Here is a 16,685-nt window from a genome sequence, read left to right on the forward strand (position 1 = left end):
GTACAGAGCACGTTGTTAGTATGTGTATGTGCAGTAGCGGTATGTGTGTACAGATCACGGTGTTAGTATGTGTATGTGCAGTAGCGGTATGTGTGTACAGATCACGGTGTTAGTATGTGTATGTTCAGTAGCGGTATGTGTGTACAGATCACGGTGTTAGTATGTGTTGTGCATTTTGTGTGTTTGTATCCGGATGTCCACGTTCTCCACGTTAGGAGAGCAGCCATGGAGCTCCAGAGCCTCTCCCGCTGATGCCGCTTCACATGGAAAGTATTCTGCACATGCGAGAGCTCCGGGAAGGGAAAACATACATGTCTTCATACTGCGGCCAGGAAAACATGTGTCATGGTATGATCCCTTTCAGCAGCACGTGGCCCACGCACCCCACAGTATTAACCCTGTAGCAGCTGGATCTGTTTATTACTCATCTCTTTGCTTTATAGGCTGAATACAGACCTCGTTGGTCCTCTCTTGGCCCTCTTTCAGTTATTTCACTGGTTTGTGAGCCACTTTTTCACCATTTGCAGGGAAGTGGTGCGTTTCATCTCCCCGATATCACCCGGTATTATCGACCATTCAGTATCGGCCCTTCAGGACGATGTCAGGAATTTAAAATGCCCAACTTTCCTGCAAACTCCCAGCTTAGTAAATACACAATAATATCAAGGGTTAATGGAGCGGCCCGTATCGGAGACGCCTCCCACTGTGTGAGAGCAGAGGAGGAAAAACGAATCAAAGTGAATATTTAATTAAAAAATTCGAGGAGAAAAATTATCCCGAGGAATTACTAAAAGACAGTTTAATAAAAACTAAAGATATAAAAAGGGATGAGATGCTACACAGAGAAAAACGAACACAAAAAACTGACGAATTTAACTTTGCCTTTATCACCCAATTCAACGATAAAGCGTTTAAGATAAGAAAGGCATTTGAAAAATGTTGGCCAATTCTACAAGGTGATAACGTATTACAGAACTACCTTCCAAGAAAACCCAAAATTATATATAAAAAATTAAACAATTTAAAAAATATAATAGCCCCCAGCGCCCTCCCAAAAGAAAAAATAAATAAAGATCATTTTTTAACCCATAAACCGGCAGGCTTCCATAGATGTGGTATATGTAAACTCTGTAAAACCTGCTATCTGCAACATAAGAAAATTACCTCTTTTAAATGCACCATAACGAAAAAAGATTATAATATCCGTCATTTTATACACTGTACCTCAAAAAATGTAGTGTACCTTTTAGAGTGCAAATGTGGAATTCAATATATAGGACAAACATCTAGAGAACTAAAAGTAAGAGGCCTTGAACACTTAGGTGGAATAAGAAATAATAACATTAAACATAGTGTCCCTAGACACTGCTTAAAATGCAGCAGTTTTTCGTTACCTGATTTTAAGATAATAGGGATTGATCTAGTATCCCCTCACTGGAGGGGTGGAGATGTAAAAGAACTTTTAACAAAAAAAGAAACTGAATGGATATACAAGTTTCAGACTTTTAAGAAAGATGGCTTAAATTTAGAATTAGATATAGCCACTCTTTTACACTGACTGTTTTTTATATATTGTTTTATTTTTGTTTTAAATGATACACGAATTCATAATAATAGATCAATTTTTATTTATTATTTTTTATTTATTTTTCACATTAGGTCATTTGCTGCACATAAACAACATTTTTTAATAATATATTTTTTTACATATACTATTCATAGATTTCCGATACATTGTGGGGGTTAGTCGTTCCTACACATGCCTGATGAACATTATTAACATTGTTGCATTACATCTATCAATTAACAAAGTTGCTACAATTGTATCTATTTTTTGCTCTCCACGTCTGTTCTTCATGTGGATCTTCAGTTCAGTATATTGCATTTCTAAAAAGAAGAGAAAGTATACCGTATTGGCTCGAATATAGGCCGCACTTTTTCCCCCCACTTTAAGTCTTTAAAGTGGGGGTGCGGCCTATATTTGTGGTCTAGCGCCCGACGCCCGGGACATGCAGTCCCGGGCGCCCGGCAGGCAGCGGGGTTAGGATACAGATCCCCCGCAGCGGTGCAGGGGACCTGCATCCTACTCCCCGATACGCTCAGACAGCCTCCCCTGCCAGCACTTCCCACTGGCATGAAGTTGTATACGCGTATTGCGTAGATGTCCCCCGCCGGCCTCGCAAGACACCCGGGAGTCAGCTCCGGTAAGTCGGGGGGCAGAGGAGGACAGTGGCAGCATATCTCGGGGAGGGAGGAGGACAGTGGCAGCATATCTCGGGGGGGGCAGTGGCAGCATATCTCGGGGGGGGGGGGGGACAGTGGCAGCATATCTCGGGGAGGGAGGAGGACAGTGGCAGCATATCTCGGGGAGGGAGGAGGACAGTGGCAGCATATCTCGGGGAGGGAGGAGGACAGTGGCAGCATATCTCGGGGAGGGAGGAGGACAGTGGCAGCATATCTCGGGGGGGGGGGACAGTGGCAGCATATCTCGGGGAGGGAGGAGGACAGTGGCAGCATATCTCGGGGAGGGAGGAGGACAGTGGCAGCATATCTCGGGGAGGGAGGAGGACAGTGGCAGCATATCTCGGGGAGGGAGGAGGACAGTGGCAGCATATCTCGGGGAGGGAGGAGGACAGTGGCAGCATATCTCGGGGGGGGGGGACAGTGGCAGCATATCTCGGGGGGGGGAGGACAGTGGCAGCATATCTCGGGGGGGGACAGAGTGGCAGCATGTTTTTTGGTGCTTTTTTAAAGAAAAAAACTTTTTCTTTAAAAAAGCACCAAACTTTTAGAGTGCGGCCTATATTTATTAGCTATACCATCTAATCTTTTAACTACTTTCACTATACACCGAATTGACACCAGTTAACAATGTAATTACATTTACATCGGTGTCTAATTATTCACTTAAGTCTATTACCTTGATTTCCTTTTCTGCCTAATTTCTTCTATGGGCTCCCTGCTGGTTGGAGGATACTCCTGCGAACAAAAACAACCAAGCAATTAACATATTTTATATATTATGCTTTTTTTCGTTTTTCTAAAAAAACATTTCGTTTGATTTACTTTATATACCTACCGACCACGACGAGACGAAATGAGGAGTTCCACGCCGTTTTTTCTTCGTTTGATGCGGTGGATTTTTTGGGTTAAAGACACCTAAAAAAGACAAGAAACAGTTGAATAAAGTAAAGAGAAAAAGAAAAAAAGAGGAAAAAAAGGGAAAAAAGAGGATACGTGATGACGCAAATAGAAGAAGACGGCAAAAGCGGGACTTTTAAAAACCGGGAATCCACGGACGAAACATACATTGACTTGGCAAAATTCTCCTGAGGAAGCCGACGCCATAGTCGGCGAAACGCGTTGAGAGACTTTTAAGAAACTTTTATACATATCATCGACCTTTCGGATTTTATTGAAAATGACACCCTTCCATTGCTTTTATGCATGACAATTTGGTTATGCATATACGCTTTATTCCTAAGGATATACAGACTCCATCACTTTGATGAGCGCCTAACCTTGAGCACGTTTGTGAGTGCAATTACTTCATTTTATATCTCTTAAAATATCTGAGATTTTATTACACTATATTACTGTTTTTATTCTCCCACATGTTTTTGCGCCCCGGTATTTTGACCTATTGTTCCTGTTAACACTTATGAGGAGTGTTATTCTCGGGTAGCAGCAGGACCTGTAGGGTATTTATAAATATATTATTATTTTTTATCATCTTTAATATTCACCTTTTTTGTGGAGGTGTTTCTTTCTTGTTTTCTATTCAGTTCTTCATAGACAGTTAAAGTTTAGCAAAGTCTTCAGCCAGCCTCAGCACCTCAGAGAGACAGCCTACATTCTTTCCCGTGGCCTGAGCCCAAAGAGATGAGCCTATTACCTGAGGCACCTGACTCAAACACGTAATCTTCCCGGCATCGTTATCTACAGTAAAGATAATGGCTGCAGTGTTTGGCGACTGAGACTTCAGGAGTTTCAGGGATTCGTTCACAGCCTGTTTAAAAAAACCAAAAAGAAGAGCGATCGATCAGAAGACGTCTTGGAGATGAAACCCGACATGCAAAGTGCTGCGAGGCAGCTCTGGAGACTGGTGCTGCAGCCACGCTCGGGGCGACCCTTCCAATCAAGCAGCCCCGCGGTGGCTCGTGTCTGCACAGTACCTTGGCAGAAGCTCCACTCTCCATCTCTAGGACAAGCAGCGGCTGGTTGGGGTTGTTTTCAATCAGCTGTTTGGTCTTTTCCAAAACCTGACAAAATCAAACACAAAAAATATTATTATTATTAGGTCTGTGAATTTACCGCGTATGTGTAATAAATACAAAAGCCGCAGCGTAAACCCTGTATTATATATATATATATATATATATATATATATATTGTCACGGAGCTGGTTAGTCCGACCGACTGCCTCCGCTGTCTTGTGCTCCCTTAGCCTGGGACAACACACTTTCCCCGGTTCCCCAGTCACTAGCCGAGACTCAGTGTAGGGTAAAACCAAACGAAGACTGATTTTTTTAGACACACAGGACTGGATATATCCAGCAAAACACACATTAACATAAAACAAGATATTGGGACACAAACCGCCCCCTTAATCTGCCACCCAGAGACAACAGGGGCAGTAACGGGATTAACAATACAATAGGGGGGGGAGACTGATTTATATAACATTAAACTGAGACAATGGTGGTCACTCCCTGGTGGCAGATCCTGGCTGTCTGCTGGAGATAATCCCCTCAGCCAGTGATGAGATGATACTGCTGGGGGTAGCCACAGAAGTCTTTACAAACCCAGGGCCCATAGTCAATAGGGAGGAGGCTGGCAGTCAGGCTTCTCCAGTGGCCCCAGTGATGGAGGCTTGCGTCACATATATATATAATCAGAAAATTCCGTGACATCACGGCCCCCCCCACTTAACCGTTTCTGAATATCGGCTTTGCTGGCACGGTCCAGATCGTCCACGGCTTTCTTCAAGGTTTTTAGCCGCTCTCTGAGCTCATCCTTTTGCCACTGAGAGATGACAGTTGTGGCCAGAGTCTGAAAGAAGAGCAGCAGTGAAGAAGCCCCCCGTTAATCAGAGCACACACCGGCCCATTACCGGTACATCCCCCCGCGCCCGTACCTCGCTGAGATCCGCTATTTCTATCTGGGGGAAGTCTGCTGCTTCACTTTGCCCTCCAATGAGGAGAGCGCAGCCTTCAGAGCCTCCTGTTTGCGCACAGCCTGCGATACAGGATCGGGGTTAGCGGGTAGCCATTCCCAGAGCGATCGTAGCGGGGCTCCTGTAGCGTGTGTGTCTTACCGACACGCTCCCGAAATACTCACCTTTACCGCCTCGGCCCCTGTGACAGCCACAATCCTACGGATCCCTTTGGCAATGGCCTCTTCTGTGACGATGACAAACGTACCGGCGTGGCCGGAATTCTGCAGGTGTCTGGAGAGTGACAGCACCACGAAAGGTTTAAGAGCAGCGGTAGCCGAGAGGTACAGGCTCGCTACGCTCGGTATAGGAGTAATATAAATATATATCGGGGGCTCAGGGCCGTTACTCACGTTCCTCCGCAGAACTCCACCGATGTCACAGAACCGGCAGGACCAGAAGGGTTGGCAATCAGAGTCTCCACAGGGATTCCCACCGACACGACGCGTACAGGGTCAGGATACGTCTCGTCAAACACGGCACGCAGGCCCTGGATAGCTTTGGCCTCGGCAAGCGGGACGTCCAAGGAGTACACAACCTGCACGCAAACACACCGATCAGTGACCGCAAAGGGTAGATGGGCTCGCAGGCCAGGGCCGGAAAGGGCCGTGTGCTCACCTTGTTCTCCTGAATTAACTGGTTTGCTATCTCCTCCGTTTTGCGGATCTCCTGGGTGCTCATCGCACCCTTAGCTGTGAAGTCAAATCTGGAATACGGGTTTAGACGGGTTCACAATCTCACTGCTTGCATGGTCGGGGCGCTCTTTGTTCATAAGAAACCCGCTGGGGCTTTTGTGAAATAAATATTTGTAATATCAATATTTTTCCACATAAACAAAGCAGCCCCCAAAAGAACCGTCTCCTTTCCACTTTGTATATTGCAGAAATGTTTAACATTGATACATATGTACATATGTTTTATTTATGACAAAACCTTCACTTATCAGCCCTTCTAAAATAATCCGGTAATATTTAGAAAGTTTAGTGCATTTTTAGAGGTTGTATGACTGGTGTTGGACTCCGAAGAGAGAGAGATCCCTTAAGAAATTTAAATCAGATCTATACCATTATAATTAACCCCATAAACAATGTACACGCATGCAAATATAAAAAAAATCAGGTTAATAATTCCATTAAAATATTTAAGGTTTCCCTGGTCAAGCAAAAATGTGCATTACCCAATGTCATCCACTATATGCCACTATATTCCGCTGCGGCGGAAGTTGTTTCCGCAAATCGCGTAGAGCTCTACACGCTGACCGGACTAAGCACCGGGGACTCAGAAGCACCGGTAAGTTGGGGGGGGGCATAACACAGGAGGATCCAGGTCCCCTGCATCGCTGCGGGGGTTCTGGATCTTAGTCTCATAGTCAGACCTATTTGAGGTCTGATTATAAGACGACCCCGATTTTAAGACGAGGGGTGTTTTTCAGAGCATTTGCTCTGGAAAAAACCTTGTCTCATAATCGAGCAAATACGGGTAGTTTTTTTTTAAAAATACAAACTGGGCCGAAAGGGTTAAACCCTGTGTTTTATGCTGTTGTGATGTAGCATCTGAGATGTTTGCCGCTCGCTTATATGTCTTTAACAATACGATTGTGTTTGCCTTGCGATGGGCCGCACGCTGCTGTGGCACACAGAGGGTTAATATTGTAGCGCCGTTTACTCTTTGTGCAGAGTTTATGTCCATGTTCTGGGGTTTGATTCGCTCGCTGGGCCGCGGCGTGCCGGTTACCCTCTCGTGTGTGTAAAGCTGATCGTTCCAAGTTCTTGGTGCTGATACGTTGTATATATCGTGTATATAAGTAGTAATAATATTAATAATGCTGTCTGCCATTTTTGTTTGCTATGTGTTATTTAAAGCCTCCCGCACGCCCCTAGATACCCCTCGGTTCTCTGCCGTGTTCTGGACGTTCCGTGTTTAATTACCCGGATAATTCTGACTTCGTGCAACAAATGTGATATTAATGGCTGTGGGTAGTTGGCTCGGCCACGCGTTACTTTCACTGGATTTGGCTCTTTATATCGTAACCTTATATCTGCATATCTGTGTCTTTATATTATAACTTTATATCTGCAGATCTGCGTCTTTATATTATAACTTTGTATCTGCAGATTTGTATAATAATGCTCCGATACTGGATGCAAGAAATCCGCTTCGGAATGTTGATAAATTGATTGAGTAATTGGAGGGAAAGGGACCGGGGAGGAAAAACTGGGAGCGTACAAGGGGTCACAGGTAAAGTGATGGAAAGGGCCGGCCCATGACTGAGTAATGAGGGTCCTGGTCCAAGACATTTTAGGGAGCGGGTGGGAGGTTTACCTCCTTGTATTTGTCTTGTAACCCAAGGCATTACGTCCTTTTGAGGGCTATTATAAGCGGAGGATCACATGCCCATGCGCAGTCTTATAGACACGCTGGCCTTGGTGCCTTCTCGCCCCCGCCGTAAAGAGAAGGGATGCGTACCCGGTGGCGTGTATTCCCGGTGGGAATCCTACTGCCGTGGAACATGCGTGCATCCGGTGACATAAAATGCACGTATACCCTGTGTATACTTGGTGGGCCCATGCACGTACCCGGTGCCGTGTATCCTGTGCACACATGTGTTAGCATACCCGGTGCCGTGTATCCAGGGCACATATATGCCTCGGAACAGGCGTATATCCTGTGTGTGCCCGGTGCCATGGAATGTGCCGTGTTTCAGTGCACCTACGTGCGCAGTGCCATGGACATCCCGGTGCCGTGCCTGAGCGATGGAACGTGCGTATACCTTATGTGTACCCGGTGCCACTTAACAAGCATATCCCCTGTGCCAGGAAGCTTACACGTGCCATGGAGCGTGCAGTGGACCTGTGCGCGTACCCGGTGCCGTGCTTCTGGTTCACATACGTGCGCATACCCGGGGCCGTGCGTCTGGTGCACATAAATGCGTGCCGACCCGCTGCCCCTGCCCGCGTACCCGCTGCCCCTGCCCGCGTACCCGCTGCCCCTGCCTGTGTACCCGCTGCCCCTGCACGCCTACCCGTTGCCCGCAGACCTCCTGCCATTGGGCGCCGACCCGCTGCCCATGGACCCGCTGCCCCTGCGCGCCTACCCGCGGACCCGCTGCCCCTGCCCGCCTACCCGGGGACCCGCTGCCCCTGCGCGCCTACCCGCGGACCCGCTGCCCCTGCCCCTGCGCGCCTACCCGCGGACCCCGCTGCACCCCTGCGTACCCTGCGCCCCGCGCCCCGCAGACAGCAATGTCACAAATTCACCCAAACAAGAAAAGGAAAACCCTAACTTTGTATCTACAGACATCCCAATTATGGAGGTTAATACAGTGCGTGAAATGTAACATGCACGTCAAAGGCGTTCTGCTACCCAGAACATGAGGCTTGGAACGTAGAATGACTATTACGTAGCTCTGATCTGTCTCTATCATCTGCAATTATTTTTTGGGCTGGCCTCATAAAGATGATGTCATCAATCGCACTTAAAGATATGTATGCAAAAACCATTACCCATAAACAGAGCCGGCCTTAGGTGTTCCCCCATCCCAAAAAAAGAAAGGAATAAAAACTTGTAACAAAACTTGTAACAAAACCCCAATCACTATATACTACGGCAAACATTGATGTGGTGTAGGCCTACCACTTCATTGTCTGGCTTAGTAGTAGGGATGCACCGAAACGAATTCTGGACTGAAACCGAAAGTGCACCATTTACCTGGCCAAAACCCCCCACACCATAAAAAAATCTAACACTTTTATTTAAAGTAAGTAACACACCAAAATAGGACAAAACAATTAAATAACATTATATATATACATATATATATATATATATATGATTAACAGCAATCACATTCCTATCATGCCCAGGTATACCCAGATTCCAGGATGTACTTGCAGACTTGGCATGATAGGAGTATGATTGCCCTATCTACCCCTTCTCACTCTCTTCTGCCGTATCTACCCCTTCTCACTCCCTTCTCCCTATCTACCCCCTTTCCCCTGTCTCACTCCCTTCTCCCTATATACGCCCTCCTAACTATCTACCCTTTCCCTCTTTGAAGTTCACTTACCTTTCAGGAGTCCTGCGGTGGGGGTGCAAGGCCTCTGCCTCCCAGCTCTGCCACTGTATGGAACAGTATAGAGTGATGGGAGTTATGATGTACTTTAGAGCATAATTATATAATGAAAAATACATTGGAAATGGTACAACATAACACCCATCACTCTCACACACTTACCAATCCACACATATACTAATCCACACATATACCAATCCACACATATATACCAATCCACACATATACACTAATCCACACATATACACTAATCCACACATATATACCAATTCACACGTATACCAATCCACACACATATACCAATCCACACACATACCAATCCACACACATCCCAATCCACACACATACCAACCCACACACATACCAATCCACACACATCCCAATCCACACACATACACTAATCCACACACATACACTAATCCACACACATACACTAATCCACACACATACACTAATCCACACGTATACCAATCCACACGTATACCAATCCACACGTATACCAATCCACACGTATACAAATCCACACGTATACCAATCCACACGTATACCAATCCACACGTATACCAATCCACACGTACACCAATCCACACACATACCAATCCACACACACACCAATCCACTCTCACTGTCACTCTCATGCTTTCCTACCTTTCCTCTTTTCTCCTTACAGCTCCTTTTCCTTCTCTTCGCTCCTCTTCTTCAGTTCTTCTGTCTTCTTCCGGGTCAGAGGGCACTGACAGCGGTGGGCGCGGCTTCAGTGTTGTGCGCCGGGATCTGACAACAAATCCCGGCGCACAGCAGCTGTTGCCGCGCGGATCACAAGGGAGCGGTATCGGAGGTCTTTAACAGACCTCGGGCTCCCTTGAGTGATTTTAAGCCGGTTCAAGGGAGATCCTTGAACCGGCTTACAATCACTCAAGGGAGCCGGAGGTCTGTTAAAGACCTCCGATACCGCTCCCTTGCGAGCCTGCTCCTCCAGCGGCGGACATTGCTGTCCGTCTCTGGAGGGGTGCCGGGTGCCCCCCTGATGAGCGGCACCCGGTGCGGACCGCCCCCCCCCGCTAGGTACGCTGCTGGCGGCAGCCGTACGCTACGGTGGCGGCTGCACAGGTCGCACACCCCAAAGGCCGGCCCTGCCCATAAATAAGGATCCCTGCTGTGTGTATTCTGCGGCTAACGTCTAACAAGATAACAATCGGTAACGTCCTCTGCGATGACACATAAGGCTTTCCAAAACTAGTAACTTGATTGTATTAAACATGAGCCAGGATCGACCGGCCACATATGGATACACCGGCAATGTGCACCACAGAACGTTCACAACTCTTTGAATCCATCCCAGATTCCAGACCATGCGGAACACCACGTGGTACGGAAGAGAGGGACACTGGGTGCTGAGCTAACCAGGCGCCCATTCTATTCCACTCTGCTTCAGATGGGGGGAAAAGCCGAAGGGAATGCCACCCAACACCTGAACCTCCTTTCCCAGAGCGACCTATCAGTTCTCAAACACCATCCAGTCCCAGGCTGAGCTCTCTCGCCCCCAGGTGCTCTTTAGAGATCCAGGACTGCTCTGCATGGCACTCTTGTTGCTGGATGACGTCCTTGTCGGTAACCTACTGAGTGACAAACTCACCATCTGACCTGAGCCACGAGGAAGGTAGGGCACCCACCGCGCCCCACCCATCGAGTGAATGCACATCTTGGGCAGCTGATGCTTTTTATGTCACAAATTGCCGTCTACATTGTGTTTTTCTCTCTGAAGCCACGAGGTTCTCCCAAACGTTTGGAGCAGCTTCTAAACGTGTCCTATTTCTTCAATTTTCTGCGCAGGCTTTCTCACGGGTGTTGATTGTCGCTGTCTGTCCGTGCTCTGTCCTCTATCGGCTATAAATCCTTTTTTTCTTTTTTTTTTAATGTACCTATTCTAGGGCCCCTCAGCCACGCTTCTTGGAATTTGATCTTCAGCCCATGATTTGAAATCAGAGCAGAACGCATTCTGGAAAACGCTGCGCTGCGGTGATTCCCCGGAACTCATTCCAAGGACTTTCAGGTCATTTCCAGTCCTAGTGTCGGAAATCACTCTGACAGAGAACACAGCGTGCTGGGTACGTGCAGGTTCCGCGGGCGGCGGGGTACGGGCGCAGGGGCGGCGGGGTACGGGCGCAGGGGCAGCGGGTCAATAGGTAGGCGCGCAGGAGCAGTGGGCAGGCGCGCAGCGGCAGCTGGTCTGCGGGAATCGGCGGGCGGGGCAGCGGGTACGCGGGCAGGGGCAGCGGGTCGCCACGCATGTATGTGCACCGGACGCACGGCCCTGGGTATGCGCACGTATGTGAACCAGAAGCACGGCACCGGGTACGCGCACAGGTCCACTGCACGCTCCATGGCACGTGTAAGCTTCCTTGCACAGGGGATATGCTTGTTAAGTGGCACCGGGTACACATAAGGTATACGCACGTTCCATCGCTCAGGCACGGCACCAGGATGTCCCTGGGTCGATGGCACTGGGCATTCGCACGTAGGTGCACTGAAACACGGCACGTTCCATGGCACCGGGCACACATAGGATATACGCCTGTTCCGAGGCATGTATGTGCCCTGGATACACGGCACCGGGTATGCTAACACATGTGTGCACAGGATACACGGCACCGGGTACGCGCATGGGCCCACCAAGTATACACAGTTTTTCCTCCCCGGTCCCTTTCCCTCCAATTACTCAATCAATTTATCAACATTTCAAAGCGGATTTCTTGCATCCAGTATTGGCGCATTATTATACAAATCTGCAGATATAAAGTTATAATATAAAGAAACAGATCTGCAGATATAAAGTTACGATATAAAGAGCCAAATCCAGTGAAAGTAACGCGTGGCCGAGCCAACTACCCACAGCCATTAATATCAAGAACTTGGAACGATCAGCTTTACACACACGAGAGGGTAACCGGCACGCCGCGGCCCAGCGAGCAAATCAAACCCCAGAACATGGACATAAACTCTGCACAAAGAGTAAACGGCGCTACAATATTAACCCTCTGTGTGCCACAGCAGCGTGCGGCCCATCGCAAGGCAAACACAATCGTATTGTTAAAGACATATAAGCGAGCGGCAAACATCTCAGATGCTACATCACAACAGCATAAAACACAGGGTTTAACCCTTTCGGCCCAGTTTGTATTTTTTTAAAAAAAACTATTTATTGATAAATAAAACCACATGCTTGTCTTGTAAACAAGCTACTTACCGGCCCTCCGTGTCCTTACTGTAACAGTTCAGCCGGAGTCCAAACAATCCCTACATGGGGTAGATTTTGGTGTAATAATCCAGACCCCAGAGCTCCGCCGATCTGCAACCATTATTATATTCCAGGGCCTTGGCCTGCTGCTTGATTGAGCAGATAATTCCCCAATTCACCCCAAACAGGCTTTTCTGGGGGGCAACATCAAAGCAGCTCTTTGGAAATCACTGAACAGCCCAGCAGTCCTGACCCAGGTGGATCAATCAGGGCCGCCCTCTACCTGCAAGATCCACCTCCAGCCTGTTGTTAATGCAGTGAAAGCTGCCGCACAGCTACGTCTGGAATTACCTCTTCATGCCTACGACCGGAACATGCTGTCATCAATCTCAGTGCGGGTACTCGCCCCGTTGTCCCCTCCGGATCCACTCATGGGTAGATAAGTGGAACAGCCTCCCAGCAGAAGTGGTAGAGGTTAAGCGAGGGAATGTTGTAAACACGCATGGGATAGACATACGGCTATGGGTCTAAACTGCCTGCAAATTCTACGTTTCAACCCCCAAGAGCCTCTTCTTCTTAATAAATGTGTGACACGAGCATGAACGGTGTGCGGACTTTCTGTATAGAGAAGCCGTTTATAACGTCTCGGTAAACAGCTATCAATGGACGAATCGGGCAACCGACCAAACCTAGAGATCTGTAAATCACACGCCGTGGCCACTAAGATTTGGTTTTGTGGCCGCACCGGTATTGAGGAGGTTAAAGTGGCGGCGAGGCGTGGTGCCCGCAGGTGCTAGCCGTGGCATGTGACGCAGGCATGTCCGGCCCTGGCCAGCGGGAGCAGGAAAGTCTCGAGATTCGTGCCGCGCCAAGGAAAGATCGTCAGCGAATGCCAGAGGGTTGGTGGGGTGGGGGGGCGCCGCTCGTGGGTATACATAGTAACACGGAAACTATTTAAAGGACCCCCTCTGACACGGCACTCCCGAGAAATCCCCTGCTCCGGACAGGCGCTGGGTATTTATAGACCGCAGCATTTCTGTGACAGCTCCGACCTCGTCACGTCAGACAGCGGGGATCGCACAATCAACAGAAGCGTGACAAAGAGCTCGGCAAAATAAACAGGTGAACTGCCCTCCGAGGGGGGCCGCGGCGGGCCGGGCCGTCGGTAGGCGAGGGCTGCGCACTTAACGTGTACGCTTAGAGATTTGTGTAAGCGCGAGTGCGCGTGTTAACTCTCCCAAATTCCGTCGTGACATCTCAGTGCCATCGCTTGCGTACATATGATGTCACATGTAACCATTTCAAGGCCACCTCTCCAAGTAGCGATGTATCTACGCCGTCTCTTCGCGTAGCTAAAAATGATTTGCGCTCTAATGGAGCTTCTGTCTGATGTTCCGTCTTCTGTGATGAGCTCATCTGAAAAAGATGTCAAGCTGCCCACCGACTGCTGAACTTGGAAGGATAGAAACGTCTCGCAGGAGTCGGGAGAGCCAAGAAGATGGCACGAGATGGCACGGTTAGCCCCGTATCACGCATAGCAGCCTCTCCGCTCCACCTGCCACCACCACGCCGACTTTTTTCCAGGAGGGAAAGCATCTCGTCTTTTTTTAGACCCTCCAAATATTTTCCTGCAGAGACAGGTGCCGCGACATATTTAGACGCTGCTTCTGAAAATAGACGGCCCCCGCACAATAAGTCAGCGTGGGACGGAGGGTGGGGGGGGTCTCGGGAGGCACTCGTGGCATCGACCGGCAGCCGGTATCCGCAGAGCTATTTGTACCGTCAGCGGCATGTGCCTGGAAGCCACGTTGAGCTATAGCGATTATAACAGAAGGCCAAGGATCAAAGGGTCTGCACGTCTACTGCATGCGACCTGAAACCATTCCGGACCGCTAGAGTCTGCCGTCTGCCTTTTTCCAGCCCGCTTTAAATGTCAGACTCCAAGCGATGCTTCGTCATAAAGCCCGCAGAATCCGACGCTCATCCTTAGTATTATTGAGGTGTCACCCAAGATCGGTTCTAAATTCTCCTGGAATGCTCCATAAAACGGAATTTCTTACATGTCTAACGGAAAACATTTTAACAGAGACGACTATTAAAATCTTAATACCCCCCCCCCCCACACACCCCATCAAACTAGCCGCTTGGCATCCAAAAGTGTTTTTATTTCATTAAAGTTCACATTTAATTCAGGTTTGAAAGAATTCAGTGCATTCAGAACTTATTAAGCATTTGGTTGCCGCAGAGGGGGCTGCAGGAGAATCCTGAGGTTTCTTTTCGAAGCGATTCGTTTCAGGAACGATCATCATCATCATCATTGTAGCTTTTTGGGGCGCTGTGACCTCGATCATCGTAACCTGGTCATTGTCCTGTACTTGGCATAGCTTTATACGCATAACATGGAACATATTAGACACCATTATCTTTGCATCGATCCATGGAGGGGGGTATGTAGGCCATGTTATGTGAGTTCATGTACTATTCACTTCTTGGCGTAATGTTTATACGTCCCCCAGGTGGAAGGTCCGTTATATGGAGCCCATATTATAGATTCCCCAGCGTGTGCCGGCGTCCCACTCAGTGCTGGAACCAAGGAAAGGAAGTTCCTCAACGATTCAACGGATTCCTTCCGGCTCTTCTGGTATCCCTACGATACGTGTTACGGGTCCGGGTGAATTTGGGGTCTTCATCCTCACGTATGCAACCCAACATATTATATGGTTCCATTCTGATGAGCCGTTCAATGCGCGGCGACGTAAGTCATTAAGTAGATGTGAAGTTACCGTAAATCGCCCGGCTTCCCATCACATCTGTGGGGTACCTTGATGCAGAAGTCAGAACTTTGAGAACGTGCGAGTGGAGCGGAGCTTTTTCAGAGGTAGCTTGCACCGCTATGGCAGATTTTATTAAATAAGCCAAACACCAGTTTATGGATGTTTTATGATGTCATAGGCCAAGACACCTAAGGTCGTACAAAAGTCTTGTCCAAGTCGAAGTCCAAATTACGAAGCACCATATGTCAAGTCAAAGGACAGCAGCAGCCATCACGATGCTTGGCGAGGAGAGAAATCCGTGAGAAGGACTTGCCACATCCCGAGCACAGGTACCTCTTGACCTCGGAGTGCGTCTGCAGGTGAGCGCGCAGGTTGGAGTGGTCTGCGAATCCACGACCGCAGTGAAAACAGGAGAACGGCTTCTCACCTGGGAGATGGACAGAAAGATTTAGGAAAGAATAGCAACCCCCTTACACAATATTCACACCAAACGCGACAGGAGCTGGCAGCGCGTCCGAGGAGATTCTCCCAGGCAGAGAATAATCAACCAAGGGTGCGTACGATTGTCCCACCCGTGTCCACAGACCCACCACGAAAGGGGACCTCCAAGGCTTTAGAGGCATTTATACCAAGCAGTGGAGGGTCTTATACAATCACCGATAGCAGGGCCAATGTTATCCTACGCGGCGTCGGAATCGCTCCAGCTTACCGGTGTGCGTCCGGATGTGTCCCTGCAGCAGCCAGGGTCTGGAAAAGGCTTTGCCGCAGATCCCGCAGGCACAGGGCAAGGTATGGGTCCGAATGTGCATTTTCAAGGCCCCCAGGCTGGTGTAAGCCTTGGCACACTGCTGGCAGCTGAAGAGCCTGCGTGGCGGACCCTGGAAGTGCCACGGTTTCTGCTCGGAGAACATGGAATAAGTGTTGGGAAAGTCCGAGCACGCCATAGCCTCTAGGACACATGAAGGCACAGTCTGCGGAGGCAGCAGTAAGGTGGCCTCTGGCCCTGGGGTATCACAGTCGCCGTCCGACGGCCTGTTCTTGACACTGATCATACTGTCTTTAAAGGGCAGTTCATTGAGGCAAACAGATAGCTCAGGACCCCCCACTCTGGTCTGCATGGGGGTCTTATCCGACTCTTCCTTCTGCCCAGCGTCCCCGAGCTCCTGTGACACCGCTGGTGGGGGCTTCCCTTCCTCCGTGACGTCCGGCTTCGGGACCGCAGGATCTCCGTACTGCAGCTCTGTACAGGGAATGCGCAAAACAAATTAAGAGATCGCTCCAAGGGTGAGCTTTGTGGCAGTCACTGCCGCGGACCGGAGCCCCGCCGGAATTCGGTAGCCAAAGAGCAAAAAAGAAGACCCAGGCAGACAATGTCTCGGAGCATTG

General features: G+C 48.8%; 1 protein-coding gene across 1 annotated transcript in view; it reads right to left on the reverse strand.

Annotated features, from left to right (window-relative positions):
* Positions 1 to 15,544: 15,544 nt before the first annotated feature.
* Positions 15,545 to 16,685, reverse strand: part of LOC149299139 (zinc finger protein SNAI1-like) — a 2,652-nt gene continuing 1,511 nt past the window's right edge. The window contains exons 2-3 of the mRNA XM_089486621.1: positions 16,009 to 16,539; positions 15,545 to 15,726 (exon numbers count right to left, since the gene is read on the reverse strand). Coding sequence (XP_089342747.1) covers positions 15,545 to 15,726; positions 16,009 to 16,539 — 713 coding nt within the window. The remainder of the gene's footprint in view (positions 15,727 to 16,008; positions 16,540 to 16,685) is intronic.

The sequence above is a fragment of the Sceloporus occidentalis genome, unplaced genomic scaffold, assembly GCF_023333645.1.
Source record: "Sceloporus occidentalis isolate IW3139 unplaced genomic scaffold, rSceOcc1.0.p SCAF_29, whole genome shotgun sequence".
NCBI classification, from domain to species: Eukaryota; Metazoa; Chordata; class Lepidosauria; order Squamata; family Phrynosomatidae; genus Sceloporus; species Sceloporus occidentalis.